The 26,157-nt window shown below is 58.3% G+C and overlaps 3 protein-coding genes across 12 annotated transcripts in view; all 3 read left to right on the top strand.

Moving 5' to 3' along the window:
• Positions 1–133: 133 nt before the first annotated feature.
• Positions 134–13,616, top strand: STAMBP (STAM binding protein). 4 transcript variants are annotated; one of them, XM_062596945.1, is made up of 11 exons: positions 134–182; positions 1,647–1,727; positions 2,342–2,582; positions 6,577–6,652; positions 7,298–7,393; positions 8,304–8,679; positions 9,408–9,532; positions 10,338–10,475; positions 11,669–11,781; positions 11,989–12,088; positions 12,527–13,616. In XM_062596945.1, the coding sequence occupies exons 3-11, from the start codon at positions 2,368–2,370 to the stop codon at positions 12,581–12,583; spliced, it is 1,296 nt and encodes a 431-aa protein (XP_062452929.1). In that variant the 5' UTR covers positions 134–182; positions 1,647–1,727; positions 2,342–2,367; the 3' UTR covers positions 12,584–13,616. The 4 variants fall into 4 exon arrangements, with proteins under 4 accessions (XP_062452929.1, XP_062452932.1, XP_062452928.1 ...); XM_062596944.1 differs by lacking the exon at positions 134–182 and adding an exon at positions 1,136–1,471; XM_062596948.1 differs by lacking the exon at positions 1,647–1,727 and having other exon boundaries at positions 156–182.
• Positions 13,617–15,738: 2,122 nt separating this feature from the next.
• On the top strand, positions 15,739–19,045 carry ACTG2 (actin gamma 2, smooth muscle). The gene is made up of 9 exons (XM_062596893.1): positions 15,739–15,827; positions 16,209–16,364; positions 16,461–16,589; positions 16,659–16,769; positions 17,699–17,783; positions 17,914–18,075; positions 18,149–18,340; positions 18,412–18,593; positions 18,788–19,045. Exons 2-9 carry the CDS (start codon positions 16,239–16,241, stop codon positions 18,929–18,931), a joined length of 1,131 nt encoding a protein of 376 aa, XP_062452877.1. The 5' UTR covers positions 15,739–15,827; positions 16,209–16,238; the 3' UTR covers positions 18,932–19,045.
• A 1,390-nt stretch (positions 19,046–20,435) lies between these two features.
• Positions 20,436–26,157, top strand: part of DGUOK (deoxyguanosine kinase) — a 7,129-nt gene continuing 1,407 nt past the window's right edge. For 3 of the 7 annotated variants that reach the window (XR_009960924.1, XR_009960923.1, XM_062596780.1), the window contains exons 1-6: positions 20,437–20,526; positions 21,733–21,845; positions 22,278–22,465; positions 24,391–24,538; positions 25,043–25,158; positions 25,422–25,521. Coding sequence is in view for 5 of the 7 variants with exons in the window: in XM_062596780.1 (XP_062452764.1) it covers positions 20,478–20,526; positions 21,733–21,845; positions 22,278–22,465; positions 24,391–24,538; positions 25,043–25,158; positions 25,422–25,521 (714 nt within the window). In the remaining 2 variants the exon portion in view is untranslated. Of the gene's footprint in view, positions 20,527–21,263; positions 21,846–22,277; positions 22,466–24,390; positions 24,539–25,042; positions 25,159–25,421; positions 25,522–26,036; positions 26,155–26,157 lie in introns of those variants that run through there. The other 4 variants (XM_062596781.1, XM_062596784.1, XM_062596782.1 and 1 more) reach the window with 4 other exon arrangements.

Raw genomic sequence — 26,157 nt, 5'->3', positions numbered from 1 at the left:
GGCGATGGGGCGGGGCGCAGCGGCAGCAACACGGAAGTGGGAGGGAGGGAGGGCGGCCGGCCGGGCGGCGCAGCCGCTTGCCCGTGGCGGCAGGTCCGGGCCGAGGCCGGGTGGGGATCGGGGTCGGGGTCGGGGTCGGGGTCGAGATCGAGGTCGAGGTCGAGGTCCGTTCGTCCATCCGGGTAAGGGCAGCGGGCAGCGCTTGCGGGGCGCCTTCTCTCCCGGCGGGCAGGGCCGGGGGGGGGGAGGGCGGGAGCTGCGAAGGCTCCGGCTGGGGGGCGGGGCCTGGGGGCTCCGGTTTAGGGGTGTCTTTCCCCCTCCCCCGGGGGGTCTGTGCGGGGGGGCTCCGGTTTGGGGGTGTCCTTGACACTCCTTTGGGGGTCCGTGCTGGGGGGGGGGGCTCCGGTTTAGGGGTGTCTTTGCCCCTCACTGGGGGGTCCATGCTGGGGGGGCTCCGTTTTGGGGGTGTCTTTGCCCCTCCCTGGGGGGTCTGTGCTGGGGGGGCTCTGGTTTGGGGGTGACTTTCTCCTTCTCTGGGGGAGTCCATGCTGGGGGGGCTCAAGTTTGGGAGTGTCCTTACCTCTCCCCTGGGTGGTCCATGCTGGGGGGGCTCCAGTTTGGGGGTGTTGTTACTCCTCCCCCTGGGGGTCCATGCAGGGGGGTGCTCCGGTTTGGGGGTGTCTTTGCCCCCTCCTGTAAGGCTCTCTTGTAGGAGGCTCCTTCTTCCTGGAGGAGCTAGGGCTGGGGGAGGGGTCGTCTGGAGGGGGTAGGAGTTCGGGGGGGCTCTGGATTTTTTTTAATTATTATTTTCCTGTGAGAGGAAGGGCTGGGGGGGTCTGGTTTGGGGATGCTGTGGGTTTGAGGAGGGCTCTGGCTTGGGGGCAGTTCCCCTTTCTTGGGGAGCTGGGGCTGGGGGCTTCAGTTTGGGGTTAGCAGCTCTGGAGGGGGTTTGGTTTGGGGAGACTTTTTACTCTCGGGGTGGGGGGAGGCTGTAGGGACTGTGGGGGCTCTGCTTTGGGGGGATAAGGACTGGGGCACCTCGGCGGGGTGGTTTCGGTTCGGGGAGGCGAATGGGAGCTCTGGCCTGGGGAGCAGCTGAGCACCCCCCCTGCTTGGGCAGGGGGTTTGAGCCCCAGGAAAACGTGCAGCCCCCTTGGAGCTGCGGCTCCATCGCAGTCGCTACGCGAACGTCCCGTCGTGGCAGCCTCGCGCGGGACCAAATCCCACAGCCCTTATTTAGGGAAGGAGGCCTCTGGGGTGCTGGCCAGGATAGGGGCTGAGAAACGTGGGCCTGACTGCCTTAAAAAGGGGCTTCTAGCTCCGAGGTAACCTCAGAAAGGCAACTTGTCGGCCGTTTGGGATCCTCAGGCGACGCCTCGCCCGGCTCAGGCCCTTTCCCCCGTTTAGGAAGGAGCCGCTGTAAATCCTGACGTCACGCGCGTGGCAGTCGCGTTGCTGGGAGGCTGGCAAGGTGCTTCGCGTCCAGCTCTACGATTTCATAGAAAGTTTAACCCTTGAACCGGTCCGCCGTGGCGGCTCCCCGGTGACTTGTGTAGGCGAAGAGCGTTGAAGAGGGTTTCGGGGCTGTCTGCCCCTCGGACAGTCCCGGTGCTTCCTTGCCCTTGAGTTTGTTAACTTGTCCCCAGGGCGGCGAGCGAGGGGAGCCAGCTGGCCGAGGAGGAGTTCGGAGGAGCCGAGAGGGAGGCAGACGCGCGGAGCGGCTTGAGGTGCATTCCTGGGGTGACGGATGTGCCTGCCGGGGGAGGGAGGGATTGCATTTGTGTGTGACTAAGGATCGAGCCTGTTGGCCAGGGACGCACCGCCGAGCAGCAGGCGACGTCTGGAAGGACGGCCTTGAGCTCTGTCCTCTTCTCCCCGTTAAGCGAAATGGCAAGTGCTGCGGTGTAGAAACCCCGTGTAAAGCTGTGTTTTCTGCTCGAGTCCAAACGAATCGCTTTTACTGTCTTTGCCCGAATTAATGATGGGGCAAAAGTGGCAGGTTCAACTTCTGTGTAGAGAGACGAGGAGGAAAGCAGCAGCAGTTTGGAAAGGTGCACCTCGCCAAGGCTAGCAGGGGTAGAATTCAGACTGGTCAAACTCTAGCTTGAAATCCAGCAGCAGGGAGTGTTCCTGAACTTGTGGCTGCCTTTCAGATCACAAATATCCAAGCACTGTCTCCAAAACGTGCGTGGCTTCTCCCGGCTAGCTCCCTGAGGCCTGCTTGGCCCATATATTAGACTCTTCTCTGCTGGGAAAGCGATTTCTGCCCAGGAAGGGATAGGCCTGGATAAGTTACCTGCTCGCAGTGGTTTTGACACGCTTGACTTTCCTCCCACCGCAGAGTTCGTGGGCGCCGTGGCAGCTTTGATGTGTGTCGTTATGCCCGATCACGTCGACGTCAGCCTCCCGCCGGAGGAGCGAGTCCGAAGCCTGATCCAGATGGGGAGCGCTGTGGAAGTGAACGAGGATGTGCCGCCGCGGCGGTATTACCGCTCCGGAGTGGAAATTCTCCGCATGGCTACCGTTTACTCAGAGGAAGGCAATATCGAGCGTGCCTTCATTTTGTACAACAAGTACATCACGTAAGAGCACCTTTGCTTCCTTTGAGAGTAACCTGTCTTGCTGCAAAGGCTTGTTATTTTTATCTTGCTTCGAGCGTGCAAAACCGCAGGCAAAGCTTGCTGGGCTGGAAGAACTGGGTCTGTCTGGAGCTCTGCTGCTGAGGAAGCCTGAGAAAGGCTCATTTTGACTTTCAGCTTCCCTGGGGTGAGCATCCAGCCAGCCTGGTTAGAATGGACAGGAGATGCAGTAAAGGGGGCAGGCGTTAGGAGACCAATGCAACTCACCCATTTGCAAGACAGTGTAAGAGTGCCTTTTAAATCCAGACTTGTTTTACATTCCTCTGTCCCAGAGCAGCTGCTAGTGAGGACTGCTGTCAGCGGATGGGGAGCTTCTGGCTCCCTGCGTTTAGCTGCTTTCTGATGGTTTCCCACGACAGAGTGGCTAATTTGGTTGTTGACTTGCCTGCCACATCATATGGATGGGCAAAGATCACAGTTTTATAAAGAGGCTCTTGGTATCCTGCATCTGGAAAGGGTCCAGGCTTGCTGGTGATTCCCTAAGTAAACCTGCTTTGGAAGAGAGGCCTTGATCCCATTTAGTTTTTTTAAAGTCTAGTAGGGCACGAAGAGGGTTCCTCCTCTGAATGCAGGGATTGCTTGTGTAGGAGCTTACGTTTAGTATAACAGCTCAGAAATAATGTGATAATATAATACATACATGTGCACCAAGCCCCTTTTTGAGAAAGGATGTGGGGAAAAGCGCTGAGTCCCAAGGACCTGATCCCGGTCAGCTGGCGCTGATGGCCTGTGGGTATCTTGGGTCCTGAGCGCCCTCCTAGAAAGCCCCAGATCGGATCTAAAACCAGCTGAGACCCCACTGGCATTTCAGCTGCCGAGGCTGTCCGCATAGAGAAGCGCAGAGCTGCGCGTGCTGGCTGCCGTCTCAGCTGCTGGCCGGAGAAGAGCCATTTTGGGTCTGAAAGCCACGCTGCCGGGAGCGTACGCCGTGCTAACACGGTGATGTGCTGTCAGGTCTGGCTTGTGTCTGACCGGCTTGGAGTATGAGCAGCGCATGCCTGTCTGTAGCTGTTCCTCTGCCTGTTTAAAGGGCTGAAAGCCATGATCCTCAGAAAAAATACCCCAATGGCACCAATTGTCCTGTTTCTGTAGGCTTTTTGGCCAAAAGCCTGTCCCTCCCGCCTTCTCCCCGTTCCAGCGGCCGAAGGGCTGGCTCTGGTATGCTCTCTGTTGCGCCCACGTTACCCACTAACCCCGACTGTGGTTGGCATCTCTGCTGGCATTTTCCTCCCTGCCCCTGTGTGCAGGGTTCCTGCCCCTTAAATCCAACACATTTTTCTCTGATTAGCTTTACTTCCCGCCTTGCACTTCCTGAGCTTTTATGGGCATTGTAGCGAGCTCCCTGGGACGCTGCTCAGGGAGCTGGGAAGTGTAAAACCTTTGGGAAGTTTTCCAGGCTGGTTACATAGTTGGAGCCAAAGGAGAAACTCTTTCTCTAGCTAAACAAATGAACGAAGTGCACCTTTGCTGTTTCATTATTGCAGTGATAGGTGCTGGTGTGCTTTCCCTCTAGCAGCTTCCAAACGCTCGTGGCATTTACGTTAGCCTGGTTGTTAGGCTGCCAGGAAGGTGAAAACTCTCTTGTCAGTGGTGTGCTTTTCCCAGTGGCGATGAGTTTGAGCCGCTGGCCTGGATTACCTGAAGATACGAAGTCCATATTGTCGTCTCATTTCTTTAAAGGAAAGCCTGTCTTTTCCATGGCGATGCTGTAGCTCACACGAAAGCAGTGGGCTTGGGGCAGAGTTTCTAAGTGTCCTCCCCTGAGGCTGTGATATAGAAGGCAAGAGCAGGGCATCCGAAATGGGGCCTTTAACAGGACTTGCGCCGCTCTCCCCTTTCCAGAAGAGGGGCCTGAGTTTTTCCCCTGTAGCTTCAGCCTAAATCTAGGATCAGTGATGCAGCTGGGGACTTGCGCTGTCCTTTGCCAGAGCCGAGTTCCTCACCTGAGTGTACAGCTTTGTGCAGGTGCTTTTTGCATCGGGCTCTGGCTCGGGGATGGAGACGTCCCTCTTGGAGGTGAGTCCAGCCTCGAGAAGTAAGCGTGAGGCTCTTGGCTACGCTCCCGCACTGGAAGCAAGCGCTCTGTCCTTGGGAGTGAGTCCTTGTCTTGTGGGGGGCTGTGTGGCCTTAGGAAACTGGATTTCTCTTTTTCCCCAACGTGCCGTTCCCTAAATCCTGTTGATCCCAAGGCTTAAATCTCGTGGCGAGATTTTGGGAGAATCCTGTCTAGGCTTGGGGTGATCTCAAGGTGGGCCAGTGCTGAGATTCCCGTCGAGGTGGCCAGCTCCCCGCTCGATCTCGTGCGAGTCATTTAGCTGCTCGGCGCTTCTGTTTCCCATGTGTGAAAGGAAGCTAATTGCCCGACCCTCCTGATGAGGGGCCAGAGGGCCGCACGGTTATCTATAAGGATAACCAAAATGGACTTTTAGGATACGTCTCATCACCTGGAAAGACATCTACTTGCTTCTCTTGCTTAACTGTAGTGAGAATGGCTTCTTCCTTGCTGGCCTGAGCAGATCTGTCCTCCCTGAACCACCAGCAGACACAGCAGGCTCTTTTTGCTAGAGCAAAATAAGAAAAAAAAAAGGAAAAAAAAAGACATGGATTTCCTGTGGTGTTTGGGTTCCTGGGTTGCCTGCGTGGCTGTGAGCTGCCTGGCTCTGCTAGGATTGGCTCCGAGGGTTTGCGTGGGGTTTTGCGAGGGACTCGGGAGACTCCGGCTTGGCACATGTGCAGCAGCAGCGCTTAAAAATAGCCCGTGAAGTGACTGCTCAGCCAAACAGCTGCTGTTCACAGTGGACCCAGGAGCACTCGGAGGTCTGGACAAGCCCAAAACTTGTGGTGCAGGATTAAGCGCTGCCAAGACTAAAGTGGGCTGCGGATAGGAAATACAAACTGTTCCTACCCTTCTTCTGCCTCTTTCCCCAGCCTGCCCCTGCCTGGTCTTGCCCCAAAATCTTTCTCTGGCTGCCTGAGCACTCCCCATCCCACTGCCCATTTTCCACCCTTTCATACTTGTGGAAACCCAGCTGGTTTCCCCACCCTTCCCAGGCCAGCATCTGCTCTTAATCCTTCTTAATGAATCCCTTCCATTTTAATCTGCAAGCTGTTGGCAGTGATCGCAGCCGTATTTTGTCTCCTCGACACAGTGACCTACTTCGCAACCACCAGCTGGGAGCGGGGACTTTGCCGGGCCCTTTGGACGGAGCGACGGCTTCTCCGTGGCTCTGGGCGGTGACGTGGTTGTGCTGATCCTGCAACCTCTGGCAAGAGCATCTTTGTGCTCTCCATGGCAACCGGGAGCGTTTGGGGTTTGCGGAAAGTGCTTCCCTTGCCCACAGTCCTGGGGTTTTTGAAGCAGCTGGGTTTATTCACGTCCACAAGGCCACGCGAGAGAGGCAAAAGGCTTCTGCTGTAGCGGCTGAGGATGCTGTGAACTTGCTTTTAGCCTAGCTGCAAGTTTTGTTTTCAAAGTCTGAGCTAATTTCCCTGGACAAAGTGTCCTGTTCCCTGGTGCAGGAGGACAGTGTGAGCACTGAGTCAGCTGAGTCCTTGAGCTCGCCTGCAATCCCTTTGGATGCTCACGGAGATGTAGGCAGGTGCTCGAGGACCTTCCTGAATTGCTGCCGGAGTCCTGCGTGTTATAGGATGGTTTATTAATGTTTCTATTAAAAGCAAATGTATGTATCCCTGAGGATCACATCGAAAGCCCAGGTGCAGGAAAAATCCCCTGGGACTGAACAGGATGTCCTGAAGAGCTCAGAAGGTCATCGTGTTCTTTCGCAGAAAGGCGGACGAGCATCCTGATTGCAGGGAGTAGGGCACAGGGAGGTGGCAGAGTGAGGGGAATGATTTCTGCCCTCACAGCCCTGCTTACTGCTTCGTGCTAGCCCCTCTCCGCTGTCATCCAGAAACACAATCTGTCTTGTGTTTGCAGGCTCTTCATAGAGAAGCTGCCCAAGCACCGTGATTACAAAAACACTGTCATACCCGAAAAGAAGGAGACGATGAAAGTAAGTGGTAACATTGTTGCCCAGACTTGAAGGGCTGCTTTTGGAAATGTTTTGGGGTCAAGAGTCTTGGGTTTTAGTGGCTCTGGGATGCGTGATCCATCTTCACACAGAAAACCTGGCTTGACCAGGCAGCCCTGATCCTTCTGTGGTTATAATTTGGGCTCTTCTTACTCAGTCGTACTTGTACTGGGCTGGCTGTGGTTGTATCCATTTAATTTACTTTTTATTGAGCACTGGGGCTTCCTTTCCTTCCTGTTAAACCCCCTGCTTGTCAAGCACCTCCTTTGGCTTTTCCTTGCACTGTGACCAGATGCCAAGTGCAGAAGTCCTCGAAGGGTTGCCTCGGAGGTCCTTGGAGGTTGCTCACAGCCAGAGGCAGGTCCTGCCCCTTTGCTCAATGCTGACCAGAAGAGCAAAGGATGACGCTGTCTAAGCTTGTGCTCAGTGTTGCTGGCAGTGCTGCCTGTGCCACCCAGTTACTGTGGCCTGTCGGCAGACAGTGGTGGAGCTCCTCAAGCCCTTCCTGCACCATGTGCCCAAGGAGGGTTTACTCTCTCTGGGTGCTACGTGTTCACTGATCCTTGCATCTGCTTTGGTCCTGCTTTTCTCGCCGTGGTTACGACCCTTTGTGTTTCCTTCCTTCAGAAACTGAAAGAAGTAGCGTTCCCCAGAGCTGAAGAGCTCAAGAAGGAGCTATTAAAGAGGTACGCCAAGGACTATGCTAAGTACAGCGAGCGGAAGGTGAGTGAGAGGAGACTGGAGGCCTGTGCTCCCTGGAAAGCCCACAGCCACAAAGGGTTTGGAAGAGGGCAGGTCTCCAGGGCTCCTGGATGCACTGGAACGGGAAGTCTGAGGAGCCTCAGCTTGCAGGGTCCAGCCTTGTCACCTGTAGCAGAGGGAGGCAGCTATCTCCATCTAGTTTCTGCTGCCATTTTGTAGGTGAATCTGTCACAGCCGTCCCTGCGTCTTTTTTTGTTGCGTGTCCCGGAGACAGTCCGAGCTGGGAGTCCCCATATCTTGCACCTCTTGTTGCTTTAGGGCGTTCCTCAGAAGCTTATGCAAAGGGAGCAGAGAGCAGAGGGGGAGATAAGCAAACGCAAGTGCATCTAGCAACTACAGTAGATCCCCCCTCCCCCTCCTCTCGCTGCTGGCGGGGAGATATTGTTTGGTTGGTTGCTTTCTCTTTTTGTCCCACCGTGAGGTACAGGCCTCATGATTCAGCAGCTCAGCAGGCAGCTGGTAACGGCATGGGCAGGCATCTGGGCTTCTGCGGGCAAAGCAGAAAACTCTGCGGTCGGTTTAGCCGTGGGTGAGTTGCGTTTTTTGCAGATAGGACAGAGAGAAAGGAATCTGGAATTATATTTCTGCGAGGAGGGGTAAGGCAACAGTTTACTGCCTTGCTCTAGCTAGCTGTTCTGATGGAAGCATGGCTCTCTTGGTTGGCAAGCTGGAGCTTCCTTGCAGGAGGAACGCTTTTCACTGGTTACCTTTTGCAGGCTGCTTCTAAAAGTAGTCTGGGATTGCTGAGGATCTGCAGGCAACAGGTCGAAAGCTGCAGCTCTAAAGGAATGATAGTGTGTAGGCTCCATATCCTGCCTCGAGCTGGTTTTCTCCTGTCTGCTCATGTCCTTTGGTGTATTTCTCCCTGCAGAAGGAGGAGGAAGAGGAATTTGCACGCAACTTGGCTTTGCAACAGCAGCTGGAAGAAGAGAGGAATCGGGTAGCTCTAATGAAGCAGCAGCAGGCAGAGCAAGAGCAGTTTCATGCCTTTGAGGAGATGATTCGACGGCAGGACCTGGAGAAGGAGCGTCTGAGGATAGTGCAGGAATTTGGCAAGCCGGAGCCAAGTCCCGAATCTCTGGATGGGCCCCTCGTCCCTGGCGTGGAAAAGCCCCCAACTGATTTGATCTCAAAGGTTCCTGTCTCTCCAGTTCAGCCTGCAAGTCCATCAGTGGGGATTGTGTCATCCAAACCTCCTGTTGTGGACAGATCTTTGAAACCTGGTGCTTTGGGGATCACGGAAAACAGTTAGTACATCTCCGTACAGCCTTTTCCCTTGCCGGGGCTGACCCAAATGCAGCCAAGGAGCTGAGCTGTCTGGGAGGCTTGGAAGTATCTGGTCGTGGCTTCATTTCCTCCAGGCGTTTGCTCTTCCAAGTTGTTGGATGTTCTCACCATGGTCCAACAAAGATTTGGAGGACTGGGGAGAACTGGCTCCTTTTGGGAATCAGTCTCCTACGCTTCTCCAGCCGGGTCTCTCTGCTGGTCTAAAGTCTACAGCCTAATTTGGCTATTGGTTGTACTAGGTCCAAATACTCATTGGAGATTGGGGTTTAGTTCCTGTCTAGGCTGGCTGAATTCTCCTCCTCTGTCAAATAGGGCACCAAAATACTAGCTCAGACTTTTCCAAATTGCTGGTTCTTGACCAGCGAAACATCTCACTTTAAATGACACTTTATAAGTGTTTGTGTTTTCATTTTTTTAAGCAAAATACTAGTTTTTGGACACACTTCTAAAGATCTTTCTGTGTGTCTCTTTTCCCCTGTTTTGAAAGAAATAGTGACCATAAATGATTTCATGAAGTGCCACAGTGATTTCACTAAAGCATGAATGCTATTGTAAGGATAGACATTACAATAGTTACTATTTTCAGGCTGAGGTTTTTTCAGTCTAGTCCCTCTGGGTGCTGACCTGAGGGAAGTTTTCTCCAGTGTCCCTGCCTGCAGTGCTCACTGCGCTCCTGTTCTCCCCACAGATGCAAGTATGGATGTACTTCGTCAGGTCATCGTCCCTAGGGAGCTCTGCCAGAAATTCCTCCAGCTGGCTGATGCCAACACGGTCCGGGGTGTGGAGACATGTGGGATTCTCTGTGGGAAGCTGGTAAGGTGCTAATCCTAATTAAGACCCTAAATATGGCCCAGGGGCTATATTCTCAAGGTTTAGCCCCATGCAATAGCTTGGAAAAAGGCTAGAGCAGCTCCAGAAATCCTTGCCCAGGAGCCAGATTCTGCTGCAGATGGTTGTAGTACAGTGTCACCAGTGAGTGGGATTTCACACAAGCGTTGGGGGTGATCTGCCTCTCCTCCTCCTCCCTTGCACGTTGGGCAAGCACGTTAATGCGCCGTGACCCCCGCCAGGTCCCTGTGGATGTTCATCTTCCTGTCTCCTGTTGATGACTCTCTGCTGGGTACCTGCCTTAAGCGCAACGCTCCCGTGTTGCCAGTGACAGGCAGCTCTGAGCGGCGTTTCCTCTTGGTACCAGCAGCACTGAGCGGTCCCAGCTGTGCACTGGGACCCTCACCGAGACCAGATTCTGCCTGCACAGACCAAAGACAGCTCCAGCCCGTTTCCTCTGAGTCGCCTGGGGCTGGTTTGCTCACAGGCGTTCGCTTTGAAATGAAGTTGTTTGACGTAACAATTTTCTGCAGTCCAGCTGCTTCCAGGCACTTGGCAACTATTTAGTTATGAGGCATCATCTTTAGGAAAGGGGGAGAGATTTCCTTCGAGCGGGTATCCAGGGCTTCTCTGAGCTGCTGTGGGTGCTCTGCACCACCGGAAAGTCTAGGAGAAAGCCGTGGGCTGCGCTCAGGCTCCAAAATTGTGCGACTCCTTTGTCAGTAATTTGCAGTCGCCGGTTCCGTGACCCGTGGATGGATGGTAACGGCCTCCCTGTGCTGCCTTGCAGATGAGGAACGAGTTCACGATAACGCACGTCATCGTTCCCAAGCAGTACGGAGGCCCCGACTATTGCAACACGGAGAACGAGGAGGAGCTCTTCCTCATCCAGGATCAGCACGGCCTCGTTACACTAGGCTGGATCCACGTGAGTCTCTTGTCCCTGCTTCGCTTCCAGATTGGCCTTGGGTCTAGCTGGGAAGGAGTGGGGTGTGTGCAGCAGGGCTGGTGGAGGCGGATTTGCTGGGAGAGGCAATACGGAGCAGGGAGCATCCTTCAGCTGGGTTCCTCCCTCCGGTGCCATCACTGCTCACACTGCTCTGAAAATCCAGGCTTGTTCTAAGCTCAGGTGGCTTTTCTTGAAGCATCGGTCCCGTCGGAAGTGGGCTGTTGGGCGTGGAGCTCACGTGGCGCGGGCAGCCTGGCCTCTCGCACGGAGCTCCCGCTGCGAGCGCAGGGCCTCCCCCGCCGCGCGTCCTCGTAGTAGCGCTGCTTTTTGCAGCCAGCTGCATGCTGCTCTGCCACGGGCTATGCCAGTTCCAGATTCCTGTGCTGGCTTCAGCGCTGCCCTGCTGCCTGTCCCCACGGAGCCTTTGGCAGTCGGATCGGTGCCAAGGAAAACGTTTGGTGCTGCTGAGTAATCTCTCGAAAGCAGCAGCTGCCTCCCAGGCTTTGACAAAGAAATGCCTGCTGCGTGCGCCCGATATGTGCGGGGTGTCTGCTTTTGGCATTAGCTCCTCAGTTAACATGCAAGGACCTGCAGAAATCCCTCTGACCTTCCTGCTGGTCTTTGCAACAAAAAAAACAAACAAGCAAAAGGGAAAAAAAAAAACCTTTCTGCAAGAGTTTGGCTATGAAATGTATCCCTCAGTCAGTCGGATAAAGCAGTTGCTGTCTGAGGTCTTAAAACCTTTGACCGCCTTGGTGGAATATGATCTCTTGAAGAGTCTTGGCAGTGTGTTACGTGCCTGACTTGCTGTGCCCCAGAGGTAGCTGCGTTTCGGAAGCGTGTGAAGTGACTGCCCCGCAGGGAGGCACGCATTAAAGCAGGGGCGGTGTTGGGCCTTAAAATGCAAGGTTGTGTGGGATACGGTCAGAAACCTGGAGCTCCTCCCACGCTTTTTCCAAACAGAAAAGAGGATCAGCCTTTTGGGGGCAATCCAAAGCCATTTTCTGTCTGTAACAGCAAGCAGGTACTCTATGCCATCAGAGGAGCAACGGCTCCTCTCTGTTACGACCTTCTCTTGGCAGACGTGGTCCCTTTCTGTCCTCCAGCCCTGCTCTAATTTCCTCTCCTTTTTTATTTTTTTTATTTTTTATTTTTTTTGCCTTGCATTTCAGACTCACCCCACGCAGACGGCCTTCCTCTCCAGCGTGGACCTGCACACGCACTGCTCCTACCAGATGATGTTGCCGGAGTCCATTGCTATTGTTTGCTCTCCAAAATACCAGGAGTGAGTAGGGAAACGGGGCAGGGGAGGCCTTCCCGTCTGCCCCCGCGGAAGGAGACAGCTGTGCAGCTGCGAGAGGAGCATCCCGCGGCGTGGATCTCCGCTCTCGCTTGAGGCGAGCGGGCTCAGGGGGGCTCCTCACAGCGCAGCAGCAGATGTTTCTATCCCAGAGACTTGGGCTGTTTTGGACCTTGGGTGTGTTTACTGCAGGACGGGCTTTTTCAAGCTGACGGAGCACGGCCTGGAGGAGATCTCGTCCTGCCGGCAGAAAGGTTTCCACCCGCACTCCAAAGACCCCCCGCTCTTCACCGTAAGTCGCCCACGAGGCAGCGGGCGCTGCGTGCTACAGGGCACGGCGTCCACCCGAATTGTGGCTGCCGCGGGGCGCCAGGCGAAGACCTAGGGCGGGAGGGATGGCCTGGCCGGGGCCGGCTTCTCGCTGGAGCCGAGATGCAAGCGCTGTCCCGGAGCTGTTAGCGCGAGGTGGGGGGCACGCGAAGCAGAGCGCTCCTCTGCCGCATCCGATCGGGGCGGGCGGAGCGGCAGCGGGTTCGGAGGGGAGGTTCGTATCCGTGTCCTGCCGCGGCGCGGTGCTGGGCCGGGGCGCTTGTTCCTGCTCCGTCTCGGTCTGCGAAGAGGGGGGCCGCTCTGGGGTGCAGGTTGGGTGAGGAGGCCGAGCGGACTTAGGGGAGCCGCGGGAACCTCTGACTAACCCTCTGCCCCCTCTTTCTCCTCCTCTCCCCTCCAGACCTGCAATCACGTGACGGTAACGGAGAGGGACGTGGTACTGATGGATCTCCGCTAGGCCTCTTGCCTTAACCGTGTTCCCTGTGAACCACCTACCCTCCGCCTAGGCCTAGGGAAGATTTGTTTCCTCCCGTAGCAGATGATTTCTACCGTGTAGCGACCCTTCTCCTCCCTCCCCCAGTAATCGCGGTTGAAATTGGTAACCCGACCTCAGTGGGAGCAGGCGAAATCTCGGTGCCCGGCGTCGGGCTCGCGAAGCGCTGTTGAGGTTCAGGGCGTGGGGAAAAGCTAACTGGAAACGCAAAGACCGAATCTAACACTGAAGCGGGCGTGTAATTCCTTAATCCTGTGGCGAGACCACCTTCTCGGGGAGCTCCCCGTGAGCTTCTGCCACCCCGAGGCGTGGCGACCTCCTCAAGTGCTTTTCGAAGTGGAACTTGCCCAAATTAACTCGTGCTCTGCTTTGCTGCTCTTTCCTGATCGCTAAACTGTGCCCTCAGCCCGGCTGGTTGGAGTTGATGAGCGTTTGGTGTGGTTTTAAGATCAAATCCCTCCTAGCCCCTCTTGCCCCACACGAGAACCGATGTGTTTGCAGCCCCCGCTGTGTCCTGCTCGCTGGTGCTTGGGCGAGGTGAGAAGGGGCCCAACCCTCGTGCTTTCTCCTGCCGTTGGAGGCCCGCGTTTTGGGGAGAAGGCGCTCAGATGCAGTCCTGCTTCGCACGAGCTGCTTAATTGCAGCAACGAGGAGGGACGTCTGCTTATTTCAGTCCTTTTCCTGGCCGGGGGGGTTTCGCTCTGGCCGCTGAGCCGGGCCGGGTGAGGGGGTTTGGGGTCGGCTCGTGCCGGTGCCGCCGCGGAGGAGGCGCTCGGCTGCCGCGTGTCGGGCGAAGGCTCCACGAGGCCGTCACCCGCCGTGCGGCGTGCGAGGACTCCGCGGCCCGGCCGCTTCCCGGGAAGGGAGCCAGGCTGGAGTCGCCTTTCCATCTGGGATACGTACGTACGTGTTACGCATGTAACGGGCTGCTACGTCTACCTGCAAAACGGCAGAGGGAATTCTTCGGTGTACAGTTTAATACAGATGGATTCTCTTACCTTGCGTGGGTTTCTTTTGCCGCTTGGAGAGCGGGAATGGTTTCTTTGACCTAATTTGTGGGGCTGGAGAGGAGCGGAGTTGCTAGCCAAAACGAGGGGGAAAGTATTTAAGAGTATTTCTGTAGAACAGGCACGTCTAGCGTGACGACCTTCTGCGAGCTCTGGGTCGTTTTTGGAAATGGGCTACGCCTGGCAGCAGGAGGGACGCAAGGTGACTTCGCAGCACCTTGGGGAACTAACTTCCAGACCTGACTGATTTAAAACACGTTCGGGAGTGGGCCTTGGCGCGCTGGTTTAGGGGCGCTCGCCCCACGCGTGTCCGTGCCGCGCTCGGCGTAGGCGAGAAGGAGCCGAGCCGCCTGCCTGCCGCGACCCTGGGGACGGCGAGGGGGTGCTGGGGTGAAAGCCCCTCCTGTGAAGCAGCGACTCCTTTGCCGAGGGGTGGAATTCGTAGCGAACGTCGATGAATTTGAATCCGCTGCCCGGCCCCGAAGGTCCCGACCGGCTCTGCAGGTGCTTCCCGCAGAAACCGGGGCAAAGCCTCCTGCCGTTTCTAAAGACACTTTCCGTTTCGGGGCAGTCCCAGAGCGCTGAGCAGGGACGCTCGGCCGAGGAGAGGAGCTGGCGGCAAATCCCTGCTGCTTTGCAAGTCGTCCCCGTGACCGCTGACCCACGCCGGGCAGTTTTTCTTGCATTATGGCCTTATACAAGGGCCGCGTATCCAGCATCGGCGGTCGGCTGCTGCCCCGGCGTCCCGCCCGGCTCAGAGCCGGCGGCTTTTGAATCGCGTTTCTCCGCTCGCGGAGAGCAACCGAGCCGCCGGTCTGTGTGTCGGGATGAACAGCGAAACCCCGGCGCTGCGGCCGGCAAACCGCCCACCCGGGCAGCCGCAGCGGGGCTGCGGGGGCAGGTGCGACCGCGCCGCACCTTGAAACGGCCCCAAACAGGCGGCCGGGGGCGGCGCAAACTAAGCACGATGGCTCAAGGAAAATAAGCTTTTTGCAAAGTATCCATGGGCTGAGGAAACCCTGCTTTGCGGGAGTGTTTTATTCCAGTGGCCCCGAGGGTTGCCTGTTTTTTTTTTGGGGGGGGGGGGGTTGCTGCTGGGCTTTCCCACAGCACCGGAGCTGGAGGCAGGGAGCGATGCTCGACCGAGCCTCCGCCTCCGGGGAGCCGGGAGGGAACCGGGCTGCGGCGCTGGAGCGAGCGCTCGGCCCCGGCTCGTCCGCCCACCCGTGCTCGGGGGCGGCCCGAGCGCTTTAAAGCGCGAACGTTACCCATATACGGAGGCGCCGGCGCGCGGCAGGACTTTGCAAAAATCCCACGGCAAAGCGCCGCATCCCGCTTGGACCAGACCCCCCCCCCCCCCCATCGCTGCCGCCGGCGAGTCGGGCGCAGCCTCCGCGGAGCCGCCGGCGGCCTCGCGCGCGCCGGGCGCCGCGGGATGCCTGGCGTTCCCGCGGGGAAGGCCGAGCGCCGGCCGGCCCGCCGGCTCCGTTGCCCGCAGCGCCTCGACGTTGCCTTTTTAGGCTGCACGCCCGCTGCGGCGCGGGGCTTCGCCCGGGGTGGGGGGGGGGGGAAGTTCCTCACCGGGGGTTGGGGGGGGTTCGGAAGCACCCGGCTCGGCCGCCCGAAACGCCGAGCGATGCTCTTTGGGGACCGTTTTCGCCCCGGTGCCGTCACCCCCCCCAACCTCCTTTCCCGCGGGGACCCGGCGGCGGGAGGCCGCCCCGAGCCTCCGTTTCCCCCGCTCACGTCGGGCCACCCCCAAAAACCTCCCAGATGGGACCCGGAGGGGCGGCGGCGCAGGACATCACTCCGGGCCGCCCGAGGGCCGTTCTCGGCTCCCACTTCTTTCCTTTTTTTTTTATTTTCCGCCCCAAACGTCGCTTATAAGGACTTGCGCCCGGCATGTTTATGGAAGCGCGGTGCGGAGGGAGCGGGCTCCCGCGGGGCATGTTGCCTCCCAAGCATCCCTGCAGGCATTTTTCTTACAATAATTAACTGTGGCTGGGTCCGAGCGCCAGTCCAAGGTCAATTTAATGAAATAAAGCACCTTATATGGCCATATGGCTAAGGCACCATCACTTAGCCTATTTAGGGCCTTTGTTTAGAGCGGATCCGCCTCTGAGGTTTCCAAGTCTCCCTGGTATTTATACGGAGGGCACGGCAGGACCGGCTCCCAGAGGAAGGGAGCTCTCGCCTCCGCGGTGAGTAGTGCCGGCTGCCGCGTCCTCCGCCGGGACCTGCGAGGGGGCAAAGCGCCGGGCCGGGCCGGGTGGCCCGCGGCGGGCTCGGGAAACCCCCCCTGCCCCGGGCTGGGGGAAACCACTGCAGGGCACCGGCCGGGCGATTCCCGCGCCGGGCGATTCCCGCGCCGGGCGCAGGAGTGAGCTGCTGTGATTTCCCCCCCCCTCCAACAACCGCGGGAATGGGGGGGGGGATGTCGCATTCTGCGCGGTGCTGAGCGCCCCGGTTGGAGGCACGGGGCGGGGCGGGGGGGGATTTTGCCGAGGCCGGAGGCGATGCCGGCGGAGCAGGGGGGGGGGGGTCCGCCGGAGCCGCCGGCCTCACGGGCGCCGGCGCGGCAGCTCTCGCCCAGGCGCCCCGTCGGCAGCGGCATGTGCGAGGAGGAGACCACCGCGCTGGTGTGCGACAACGGCTCCGGGCTCTGCAAAGCCGGTTTCGCCGGCGACGATGCCCCCCGCGCCGTCTTCCCCTCCATCGTGGGCCGCCCCCGGCACCAGGTGGGTACCGTCCCCGGCGCCCCAGGGGTTTGGGGGTGGGGGGCCCCGAGCCGTTAACGAGCCTAACGGAGGCGTCTTCCCCGCCGCCGGCGCCAGGGCGTGATGGTGGGCATGGGCCAGAAGGACAGCTACGTGGGCGACGAGGCGCAGAGCAAGAGGGGCATCCTCACGCTCAAGTACCCCATCGAGCACGGCATCATCACCAACTGGGACGACATGGAGAAGGTGGGGACGGCGGCGCGGCCGCCCGGCCCGGCCCGACCGCCCCCGGTGACCCCCTTTTTCTCGCCCTAGATCTGGCACCACTCCTTCTACAACGAGCTGCGCGTGGCACCCGAGGAGCACCCCACGCTGCTCACGGAGGCGCCCCTCAACCCCAAGGCCAACCGCGAGAAGATGACGCAGGTACGGCGGCGGCGCTGAGCCCCGCTGCGTCCGGCAGCGCCCGGACCCGTGCCTCTCTGCAGCGCGCTGACGCGCGTGCATCCGCGCGCGATGCACCGGCCCTGGTGTCTTCCTGCAATGCGCCGACCCACACGCGTCTCGCCGCAACGCGCTGACCCCGGACGTGTCTGGGCGACGCGCTGACCCACGGCCCTGGGCAATGCACTGACGCCAGATGTATCTGTGCGATGCACTGAGCCGCGCCGAGATGCAATGCACTGGCCCAGGGGTCTCTCTGCAGCACACCGACCCGCACGCGTCTCTGCAATGCATGGACCCACACACATCTCTTTGCAATGCACCGACCCACATGCATCTCTTTGCAATGCACCAACCCACATGTCTGCAATGCACCGACCCGCACACATCTCTCTGCAGTGCACCGACCCACATGCATCTCTTTGCAATGCACCAACCCACATGTCTGCAATGCACCGACCCGCACACATCTCTCTGCAGTGCACCGACCCACATGCATCTCTTTGCAATGCACCAACCCACATGTGTCTCTTCGCAATGCACCGACCCACGTCTGCAATGCACCGACCTGCATGCATCTCTTTGCAATGCACCAACCCACACACATCTCTTTGCAATGCACCAACCCACACACATCTCTTTGCAATGCACTGACCCACGTCTGCAATGCACTGACCCGCACGCATCTCTTTGCAATGCACCGACCCACGTCTGCAATGCACTGACCCACACGCGTCTCTGCAATGCACCGACCCACTCGCATCTCTTTGCAATGCACTGACTTGCATGTCTGCAGTGCACCGACCCGCACGCGTCTCTTTGCAATGCACCGACCCCGCGTGTTACCCTGCAGCGTGCCGAGCCCGCGCGTCACCCTGCAGCGCACTGACCCTCGCCGCCTTTCCTTGCAGATCATGTTCGAAACCTTTAACGTCCCGGCCATGTACGTCGCCATCCAGGCCGTGCTCTCCCTCTACGCCTCCGGCCGCACCACCGGTGAGTAGCCGCCCCGGCTCTTCCCGAGGGGCGGCCGGCGGCTCCGGCGCGGGTGAGAGCCGCCCTCGAGCCGCCGCGTGTCCCCCCTACCCCCCCACCCACTCCCCCACCCACCGCCTTGCCCCGGCAGGGATCGTGCTGGACTCGGGCGACGGCGTCACTCACAACGTGCCCATCTACGAGGGCTACGCTCTGCCCCACGCCATCATGCGTCTCGACCTGGCCGGCCGCGACCTCACCGACTACCTCATGAAGATCCTCACCGAGAGGGGCTACTCCTTCGTCACCACCGGTACGTGCCGGGGCCGCGGCGGCGGCGGGGGGGAGGATGCTCACCGGCCTCACCGGCGCCCGCGCCGCTGCAGCCGAGCGCGAGATCGTGCGCGACATCAAGGAGAAGCTCTGCTACGTGGCGCTGGACTTCGAGAACGAGATGGCCACGGCCGCCTCGTCCTCCTCGCTGGAGAAGAGCTACGAGCTGCCCGACGGGCAGGTCATCACCATCGGCAACGAGCGCTTCCGCTGCCCCGAGACCCTCTTCCAGCCGTCCTTCATCGGTGAGGCCGCCGCGGGCGCCGCGGGGAGAGCGGGCCGCGGGCGGGCTCACGAGCCGGCGTCTCCCCGGCAGGCATGGAGTCCGCCGGCATCCACGAGACCACCTACAACTCCATCATGAAGTGCGACATCGACATCCGCAAGGACCTGTACGCCAACAACGTGCTCTCCGGCGGCACCACCATGTACCCCGGCATCGCCGACCGCATGCAGAAGGAGATCACGGCGCTGGCCCCCAGCACCATGAAGATCAAAGTACGCGGCCGCCCGAAGCCCCTCGCTGCCCCCTTTGCTGGGGGGTGTGTGTGTGTGTGTGGGGGGGGGGGGGTCGCGTGGGCAGCGTGGCGCAGGATGGGGAGGGTTGCGGGGTTGCTCCCGGCCGGAGAACGGGAAAAGCCGGGGCTCCGCGCGGCCGGATCCTGACCGCGTCGGCCCGGGTGTCTCGGCAGATCATCGCCCCCCCGGAGCGCAAATACTCCGTCTGGATCGGCGGCTCCATCCTGGCCTCGCTCTCCACCTTCCAGCAGATGTGGATCAGCAAACCCGAGTACGACGAGGCCGGACCCTCCATCGTCCACCGGAAATGCTTCTAAGCCCCCTCCCCAACCCCCCCCCACCCCCCCGCGGCGGCGGCCCCCCCCCCGGCTCCTCCTCTCTCCCCTTGCAGCTCCCAAGCAGCTCCAGGCAGCATTAAAACCTTTTCTGGAGGTTCTGCCCCGTTTCTCGGTGGGGGTGGCGTGGGGGGGCTCGCGGGCTCCCCGCCTGGCTGGTGCCCCCCACCCAGTGACGCAAGCCCCGTTGCAAGACCCCGGCCGGCTGACCACAGCCCGGCCCCCCTGCCCGTGCCCCACGTTGCTATCCAGCCCCATCTGATACTGGGGTGCCCCGTGCCAGTACCCTGGGGCACCCCAGGCTGATGCCTTGGGGCACCCCATGCCAGTGCCCCCCCCCATGCTGACGCCCAGTCCCACGCCACTATCCCTGACCTCACGCGGACACCGGGCGCAGCCCATGCCCATGCCCAGCCCCACAACGATACCCCCGAGCCCGTGCTGACATCTGGGGCACCCCACGCTGATGCTCTGGGCTGTCCCTGGCCAAAGCCCTGGGCACCCCACACCGATGCCCCCGGGTGCCCCACACCGGTGCCCTGCCCCCATGCTGGTGGCTGGCACCACACTGACACCCCGGACCCCATGGCGATACCCCCGGGCGCCCCATGCTGGTGCCCCTGACCCCACACCAATGCCCCCAGGTGCCCCATATCAGTGCCCCTGGCCCTATGCTGACACCGGGGCACCCCATGCACCCCACACTGACACCAGGACCCCCCATGCCAGGGCCTGTGCACCCCATGCCAATACTTGCGGCACCCCATGCTGGTGCCCGTGCAACCCGTGCTGACACCGGGGCACCCCGTGCACCCACACTGACACCAGGACCCCCCAAGTCAGCGCCCATGCACCCCACGCCGATACTCGGGCACCCCACGCCAGTGCCCGTGCACCCCATGCTGACACCGGGGCACCCCGTGCACCCACACTGACACCAGGACCCCCCATGCCAGGGCCTGTGCACCCCACGCCGATACTCGGGGCACCCCACGCCGGTGCCCGTGCACCCCATGCTGACACCGGGGCACCCCGTGCACCCACACTGACACCAGGACCCCCCATGCCAGGGCCTGTGCACCCCACGCCGATACTCGGGGCACCCCACGCCGGTGCCCGTGCACCCCATGCTGACACCGGGGCACCCCGTGCACCCACACTGACACCAGGACCCCCCATGCCAGGGCCTGTGCACCCCACGCCGATACTCGGGGCACCCCACGCCGGTGCCCGTGCACCCCACGCCAACAGCGGGGCGCCCCACGCAGCAGCCTGGCCGCGCCGGCCCCCCGGAGGCGCGCGCGCGCGGGGGCGGGGGGGGGGGGAGGGGGAGGGCGGGGCGGGTGAGTGGGCACCGCCCACCAATTAGCATAGATTAGCATACGGCAGCGCGCGCGCGAGGGGCGAGCGGCACCAACCAGCACCTCAGCAGCGCGGCCCCGCCCCCTCGCGCGGCGCGCTTGCGCGGGCGGCCGGGGACGCGCATGCGCGCGGCGGCCCCGCCCCGCCGCGCCGCGGCAGCGGCGTCATGAGGCGATGCGGGGCGGCGCTGCGACTCGCCATCGAGGGCAACATCGGTACCGGGCCGGGGGCCATGTAACGCGGGCCCGGGGCGGGGCCCTGAGCGTAACGGTCGCGGTTGGGGGGGGGCCCTGAGGTGTAACGGTCGCGGTTGGGGGGGGGCCCTGAGGTGTAACGGTCGCGGTTGGGGGGGGCCCTGAGGTGTAACGGTCGCGGGTGGTCTGTGGGGGGGGGTAGGGGAGCCTTGTGCCGTGTCGGGGGGGGGGGGCTTGGGAAGGCGGTTGGGTGTAATGGGGGGCCGTTCCGCGTGTAATGGCGTAGAGCCTGGGGGCAGGGGCCCGGGACATGTGGGGTCCGGGCTGAGGAGGGAGATTTGGGGTGTAATGGGGGGCTGTGGGGTGCGTGGGGGGGTACCTGGGTGTAACAGGAGGGCCCTGGGCTGAGGAGAGGGGTTTGGGGTGTGATGGGACGGTGCGGGGTGGGTTGGGGGGGTCTAGCGTGGGAGAAGGGGGTTGGGGTGTATCTGGGGGGGCTCTGGGGTGTCATGGGGTGTGTTGGGGGTTTAGTGCAAGGGGAGGGGGCTGGGGTGTAGTGGGGAGATCTGGAGCGAGGGGATGGGGGTGTTAGGGGGGTGTGGTGTAATGAGAAGGGGTCTGGTTTGTGGTGGGTTGTAGTGGGGGGCTTTTGGGGTGTGTCTGGGAGGTCTGGGGTGGGGAGAAGGGGACTGGGCTGCCTGGGGTGTAATGGGAGGGGGTTTGAAGTGTGTGGGTGGGTGGGTGGGTGGGTGTGTGTGTGGTTTGGGGCTTATTGCAGGGGGGGTGCAACACTCTCCCCTCTGCTAACCTCACGCTTACAGCAGCAAATTACAAAATGTTTTGAGGGGGAGGATCTCTGTGTAACTGTAGTTTCTTTAGGTTCAGCTAATAAAAGCCTTGTAATCTGTTACTGCCTTTTGGAGGAGAGGTAGGGTTTTGTCCTGCTGGGAAGCGTTCCCTTTGGAGTAGAGCAGGCATTTACAGGCACTTATATTGTGTATTATTTTAAAATAAAATCTGTGCTTTCCATTTGTCCGGATAAAGATGGCTTAGTTGCTTCTGGCAAGTTAGGTGAATAAAAGTCTGATCAGGTACTTAAAGCTGGTACTTTAAAATGAGGAGGTTGCACTTTGGCAGCCAAGCGAAGGGCTGGAGTTACTCAGGAGATCTGGCTGTGCCTCTAGCACATGACCAGGCTCTCACTCCCCTTCTTGTGTTTTTCTTGAGCTGTGGGGAAGTCCACATTCATAAAGCTCCTGGGAAGGACATTCCCAGAATGGCACTTGGTGACTGAACCCGTGGCGCAATGGCAAAAGGTTCAAGCTACGAACACAAAAGAGGTAAGGATGAAAGCCAGCTGCGAGGGGCTGGGCAAACAGTGTGAACCTTTTGTGGGCAGCCTATCGCTTGGCATGGGGTTTGCAGCCTGTGCAGCATTGTGCAGAGCTGCGGTCACGCAGCTCTCAGTACCCTGGTCACCCAGTCCTACAGCAGCTGATCCACAGGAAACATGGACACATCTGTATCTGCAGATCTAGGGAATATTTTTTGAGGGATCCCCAAGAAGTGTTTAAGAAAGGGGAGTTTATCAGTAGGCTTGCAGAGGTGGCCACCTCTGCTTTTGTGTTTAGGATCTGTAACCGTTTGCAGTTATAGTTCATCCTTTCTCATGTTAATGTTAAAGCCTTGTGTGTCACTGGGAATACCTGCCTCTGGCTCCCCTCTTTCTGGTGGAGTTTTGCCTTCAGTGTGCCTCTGTCATTCCTTCACAGGCTTCCTCTCCTCAGAGCTTTGGTAACCTGCTTCAGATGATCTACCAGGAGCCATCCCGATGGTCCTACACATTCCAGACATACTCCTGCATGAGCCGACTTAAGGCACAGCTGGAGCCGCTTGCAGAGAGGCTGTTGAAGACCCCGGAGCCTGTGCAGGTTTTTGAGAGATCTGTGTACAGCGACAGGTAGGACACTCAGGAACCCTGCCCCGAGGCCTTTGCAGCAGTATCTGAGCCCTGGTGCTCCCTGTGAGTGTGCAGAGAAATGCCACAGCATCTTGAGATTGTGAAGGTCTTTAATTGAAATAGGAAAAAAGAGAATTAAGTGCCCAGTAAACATCATTTTTACGGCTGTAGATAGCAGCAAATGTAAAAGGAATGAAGTGACTAAGGCAAAAATGGGCATCTTAGAAACAGCCCCAAGATGTAAGTAAAGATAAGAGAATAACCCTACAGCTTCCACTTGTTACAGAATTGAAAGTGAAGCTTAATTAAAGAAATGCACGTCTTCCTCCTGGTAAGTCCACTGATAAATGGTGCTCTAGGAACACTAGAGAAAGCAACAGGAACACCCAGGTCTTCAAAACAGTTTTTGCTATTTGCAGCGGCTGGATTTTTTTTTTTTTTTTTTTGACCTGCTCTGTAAAATCCTCACAGGCTACGTAATGGTTGTCCCATTTAGCTTGGAAATGGTTAACTGCACCAGACGGCTGCGTTTTCTCTGTTACTCTGGCATACGTTATGGATGGATCCAGGGACATCGGTGCAGTCTCCAGTGCTAGCTGGAGGTTTGGACGGAGCAGGTGGTTCTCCCTCAGAAAACAGACTTTTTGTGGGTGCTTTGAGCAGCACAGCTCTAAAGGGCGAAAGGTGCTTATGTGAGTGGGCTGTGTAGGGAGACTTGAGACCTGGCTCCTTGATAGGATGGCTTTTCTTTCCTACTTCTTGTATGCTGGCTCATTGCTGCTGTAGGACTTTCTTTCCAGTGTGGCAGCAGACAGTTCTGTGGAATAATACATAGCAGGGTTTGCAGTTAAAAACGTGCAAACCGTTTCCATGCATGGCTTGTAGGAAACCCTGAAAACTCGGCACCCTGAATAGCTGTTTGCATTATTGCACCAAAAAGGTGAGCCTGGCCTGTTTGATTAAAGCTGCGTGTGGGAGATGGAAGCAGTTGGGTGGTATGCTGTGTGGGTGCTGCCAGATAGTGGGGATATGAGTGTTCAGTGGGATGCTGGCTTGAAAATGGGAACTGGAAGTCTATTCTTGTGCTCCTTGGCGCTCTGATGCAGATCAGGGAGGAGGTGCTTGTCCTTTTGGAAAGGTACCTCCTGTGCTATGACAGAGTTGGACTGTTTGGCATATGTTAGCACTTGAACTGGTGACTCTTGAGCCACAGAATCCCAGGCATACTTGCAGCATGGCCGGAGGCACAAGGACTAACTGTGCCAGAGCACTCTGGAAGTGCAAATGTCAGGCAAGAAGAGTGTAAGCAGGGCCTTTGGATGGAGGCCGAACTCGTGAGGTGAGGAGGGAAGGGTGGAACTGTTACTCCTGGCTGTGACTGACTGTTCAAGTTTCTCCCGAGCTCAGGAAAATGGAATTTTAGTAGTACTGGGAAAAAAACGCAGTGAGATTGCTTAGGCACTTGGCTCCTTAAGGACCTCTTGCTACTGCAGACAGAGTGATGTTGGCACAGCCTTTAGACTTCAGCAGTTTTGGGTGGGCTGCCTGCAGCAGGAGAGCTTCTTTCCTTAACTGTATTTGCCTATGCCAAGATACGTCTTCAGAGCAAGCTCCTAAGGCCTGTCCGCTCAGTGTTTTGCTTGTGGCAGGCATCCAGACCTCTTCCAGCAGGTTGCCTGGTGTGTACTCTTGAGGCCAGTTGGGACAGAAAAGGAAAATAGGAGTTAAAATACCCTGGGCAGTGCTTCGTCATGGGATGGTTCAGGGCTTGCAGTTCTCCACTGCTGGTTTGTACTTGCCTGCGTTGGTAGTGACTGCAAGCGGTTACTGTCTGTCCTGCTAGGTGCAGCCTCCCTGTGGAGTGTGGGTTGGCGGGTTTCCTGGCGACTGGGGTTACCTTGTCCCCTGCCTCTGTCCCTTCCTAGGTATGTCTTTGCCAAAAACCTCTTTGAGGCTGGCCACTTGAATCCGTTGGAGTGGACCATTTACCAGGACTGGCACACTTTCCTCCTGCAGGAGCTCAGGGACCGCATCGCTCTGCATGGCTTCCTGTACCTCCAGGCAGCTCCGGAGGTAACAGAGGGCTGCCAAAGGCATTTGCTTTCCATTTGAATTGGGAAGGGAAAGGAGGGGAAGTGAAGTAGGCCAGTGTCTTGAGGCAAAGCGATGGCAAAGCAAGATAGACCTGGGATTCCCAGGAGCTGCACTGGGTGTCCTGTGAGCTGGACTCGCATCTGCAGCCAGAGTCAGGACAGCTTCTGGCACTGCTGAAACACTTGTTAGTATGAGTTGCTGCCCTGTAGTGGTAGGGAGCCCACGGCAGCACCTAGTCCTATTCCCATGGGAAAGTTGGTGTTTTAATGTAGACCCCAGAGCAGTTCCTCATTTTCCCTAACGCTTTGCCCAGATACCTGCGTTGCAGGTCCTGGATTTTGAGAGAAGGAGAGCTTTGGGCCCCTGGGTGCCTCTGGGGTTGTTGGCCACCTGATACTGAATTTCAATGGTTGTCATCGCCTGGCTTGTAAAGCGCTCTCTTTTGTCTCTGTTAAACTCGAGTCTTATTGCTTTTCCCTGTAGAAATGCCTAGAGAGGCTGCGCCTGAGGGCGAGATCCGAGGAGAAGGGAATTCAGCTCGATTATTTGCAGCAACTTCATGCTCAGCACGAGAGCTGGCTGGTGGAGAAAACCACAGAGTGAGTGAGAGCAAGGACAGCTCGGGGTGCGTCGCAAAGCCTGACTCCTTGAAACGTGTGAATAACGCGGCTTCTGGAGGAGAGGGGGTTGGACTAGAGACCTCCAGAGGTCCCTTCTCAGCTAAATTTTTCTCTGATAACATACAGCAGACACGCTTTTGCAACCCAACGCTGTTCCTCTTGTCCATGGGGATGGCCATCCTTTTTACTGCTGTTTGCTAATGGGCATTGCCCTTTGGGTTCTTTCTGTCTGTCCTCTTCAGGGTCCACTTTGCAAACTTAAAGAGCGCTTCTGTCTTGGTGCTTGATGTCAATCAAGACTTCAAGAGTGATGTAGCTGTGCAGGATGCCCTCATGACAAAGGTAGGCAGAGCAGATGCAGCTTGCTCTTGGGCACTCCTCTTAGCTGCGGGGAGTGTCGTGACCTCTCTGCTTGGGCTAACTTTAACTCTAGCCAGGGGGCTCTCATAAACCCAGCGATTCAGTCAGGGCAGCATTGGGAGGGGAGCTGCCAGCTGTCATATGCTGTAGGATCCTCCTTGGCATCGTGGTCCTTCTAAGGTCCTGTGGTTGATGCTGCAGCATCTGGTCTTGCTGGAGGTGGATGATAGGAAAGCAGTGGTTTGGGATTACAGGAGATCTTGTGTTACTTCTCTCGGGAAGTAGTTCTAACCAGATCCCAGCAGGGCTGTGACGACCTGCCCATCCTAATTTCCTCTGAAACTCTGGTTGGTGGGAAACCTTTTTGAAGCGGTAGCAGGGCTGGGTGTTGGTGAGGAGCTGCCCGACTGTCTCAGGCATGTTCTATTTCCATAGTATATAAATGTGCTCCTTTTGAGTAGTTCCGTGAAGAAAATAACATGGCTCTTCTCCCTTAGCCTGTTAGACTTTTCTGCTCTACCAAGGGCCCTCGTTTGGGAGTTAACCGACGATGACATCGAGACAGCACCCGCCAGTCGTTAAGAGCGTCACACTTTGTGAAACAGGCTTTCCTCCTTG

The sequence above is a fragment of the Rhea pennata genome, chromosome 28 (genome assembly GCF_028389875.1).
Source record: "Rhea pennata isolate bPtePen1 chromosome 28, bPtePen1.pri, whole genome shotgun sequence".
Taxonomy (NCBI): Eukaryota; Metazoa; Chordata; class Aves; order Rheiformes; family Rheidae; genus Rhea; species Rhea pennata.
Note: the sequence above shows the minus strand (reverse complement) of the source record. Positions and strands in the feature narration are given on the sequence as shown.

What these genes read in the sequence shown, in the direction of transcription:
- ACTG2 (XM_062596893.1), top strand. Translation starts at nt 16,239, where the DNA reads ATGTGCGAGGAGGAGACCACCGCGCTGGTGTGCGACAACGGCTCCGGG. An exon ending in ACTGGGACGACATGGAGAAG is followed by an intron (nt 16,590 to 16,658) that starts GTGGGGACGGCG and finishes TTCTCGCCCTAG; the next exon opens with ATCTGGCACCACTCCTTCTA. An exon ending in CCAGCACCATGAAGATCAAA is followed by an intron (nt 18,594 to 18,787) that starts GTACGCGGCCGC and finishes GTGTCTCGGCAG; the next exon opens with ATCATCGCCCCCCCGGAGCG.
- STAMBP (XM_062596945.1), top strand. Translation starts at nt 2,368, where the DNA reads ATGTGTGTCGTTATGCCCGATCACGTCGACGTCAGCCTCCCGCCGGAG. An exon ending in TGCTCTCCAAAATACCAGGA is followed by an intron (nt 11,782 to 11,988) that starts GTGAGTAGGGAA and finishes TGTTTACTGCAG; the next exon opens with GACGGGCTTTTTCAAGCTGA. An exon ending in AAGACCCCCCGCTCTTCACC is followed by an intron (nt 12,089 to 12,526) that starts GTAAGTCGCCCA and finishes TCTCCCCTCCAG; the next exon opens with ACCTGCAATCACGTGACGGT.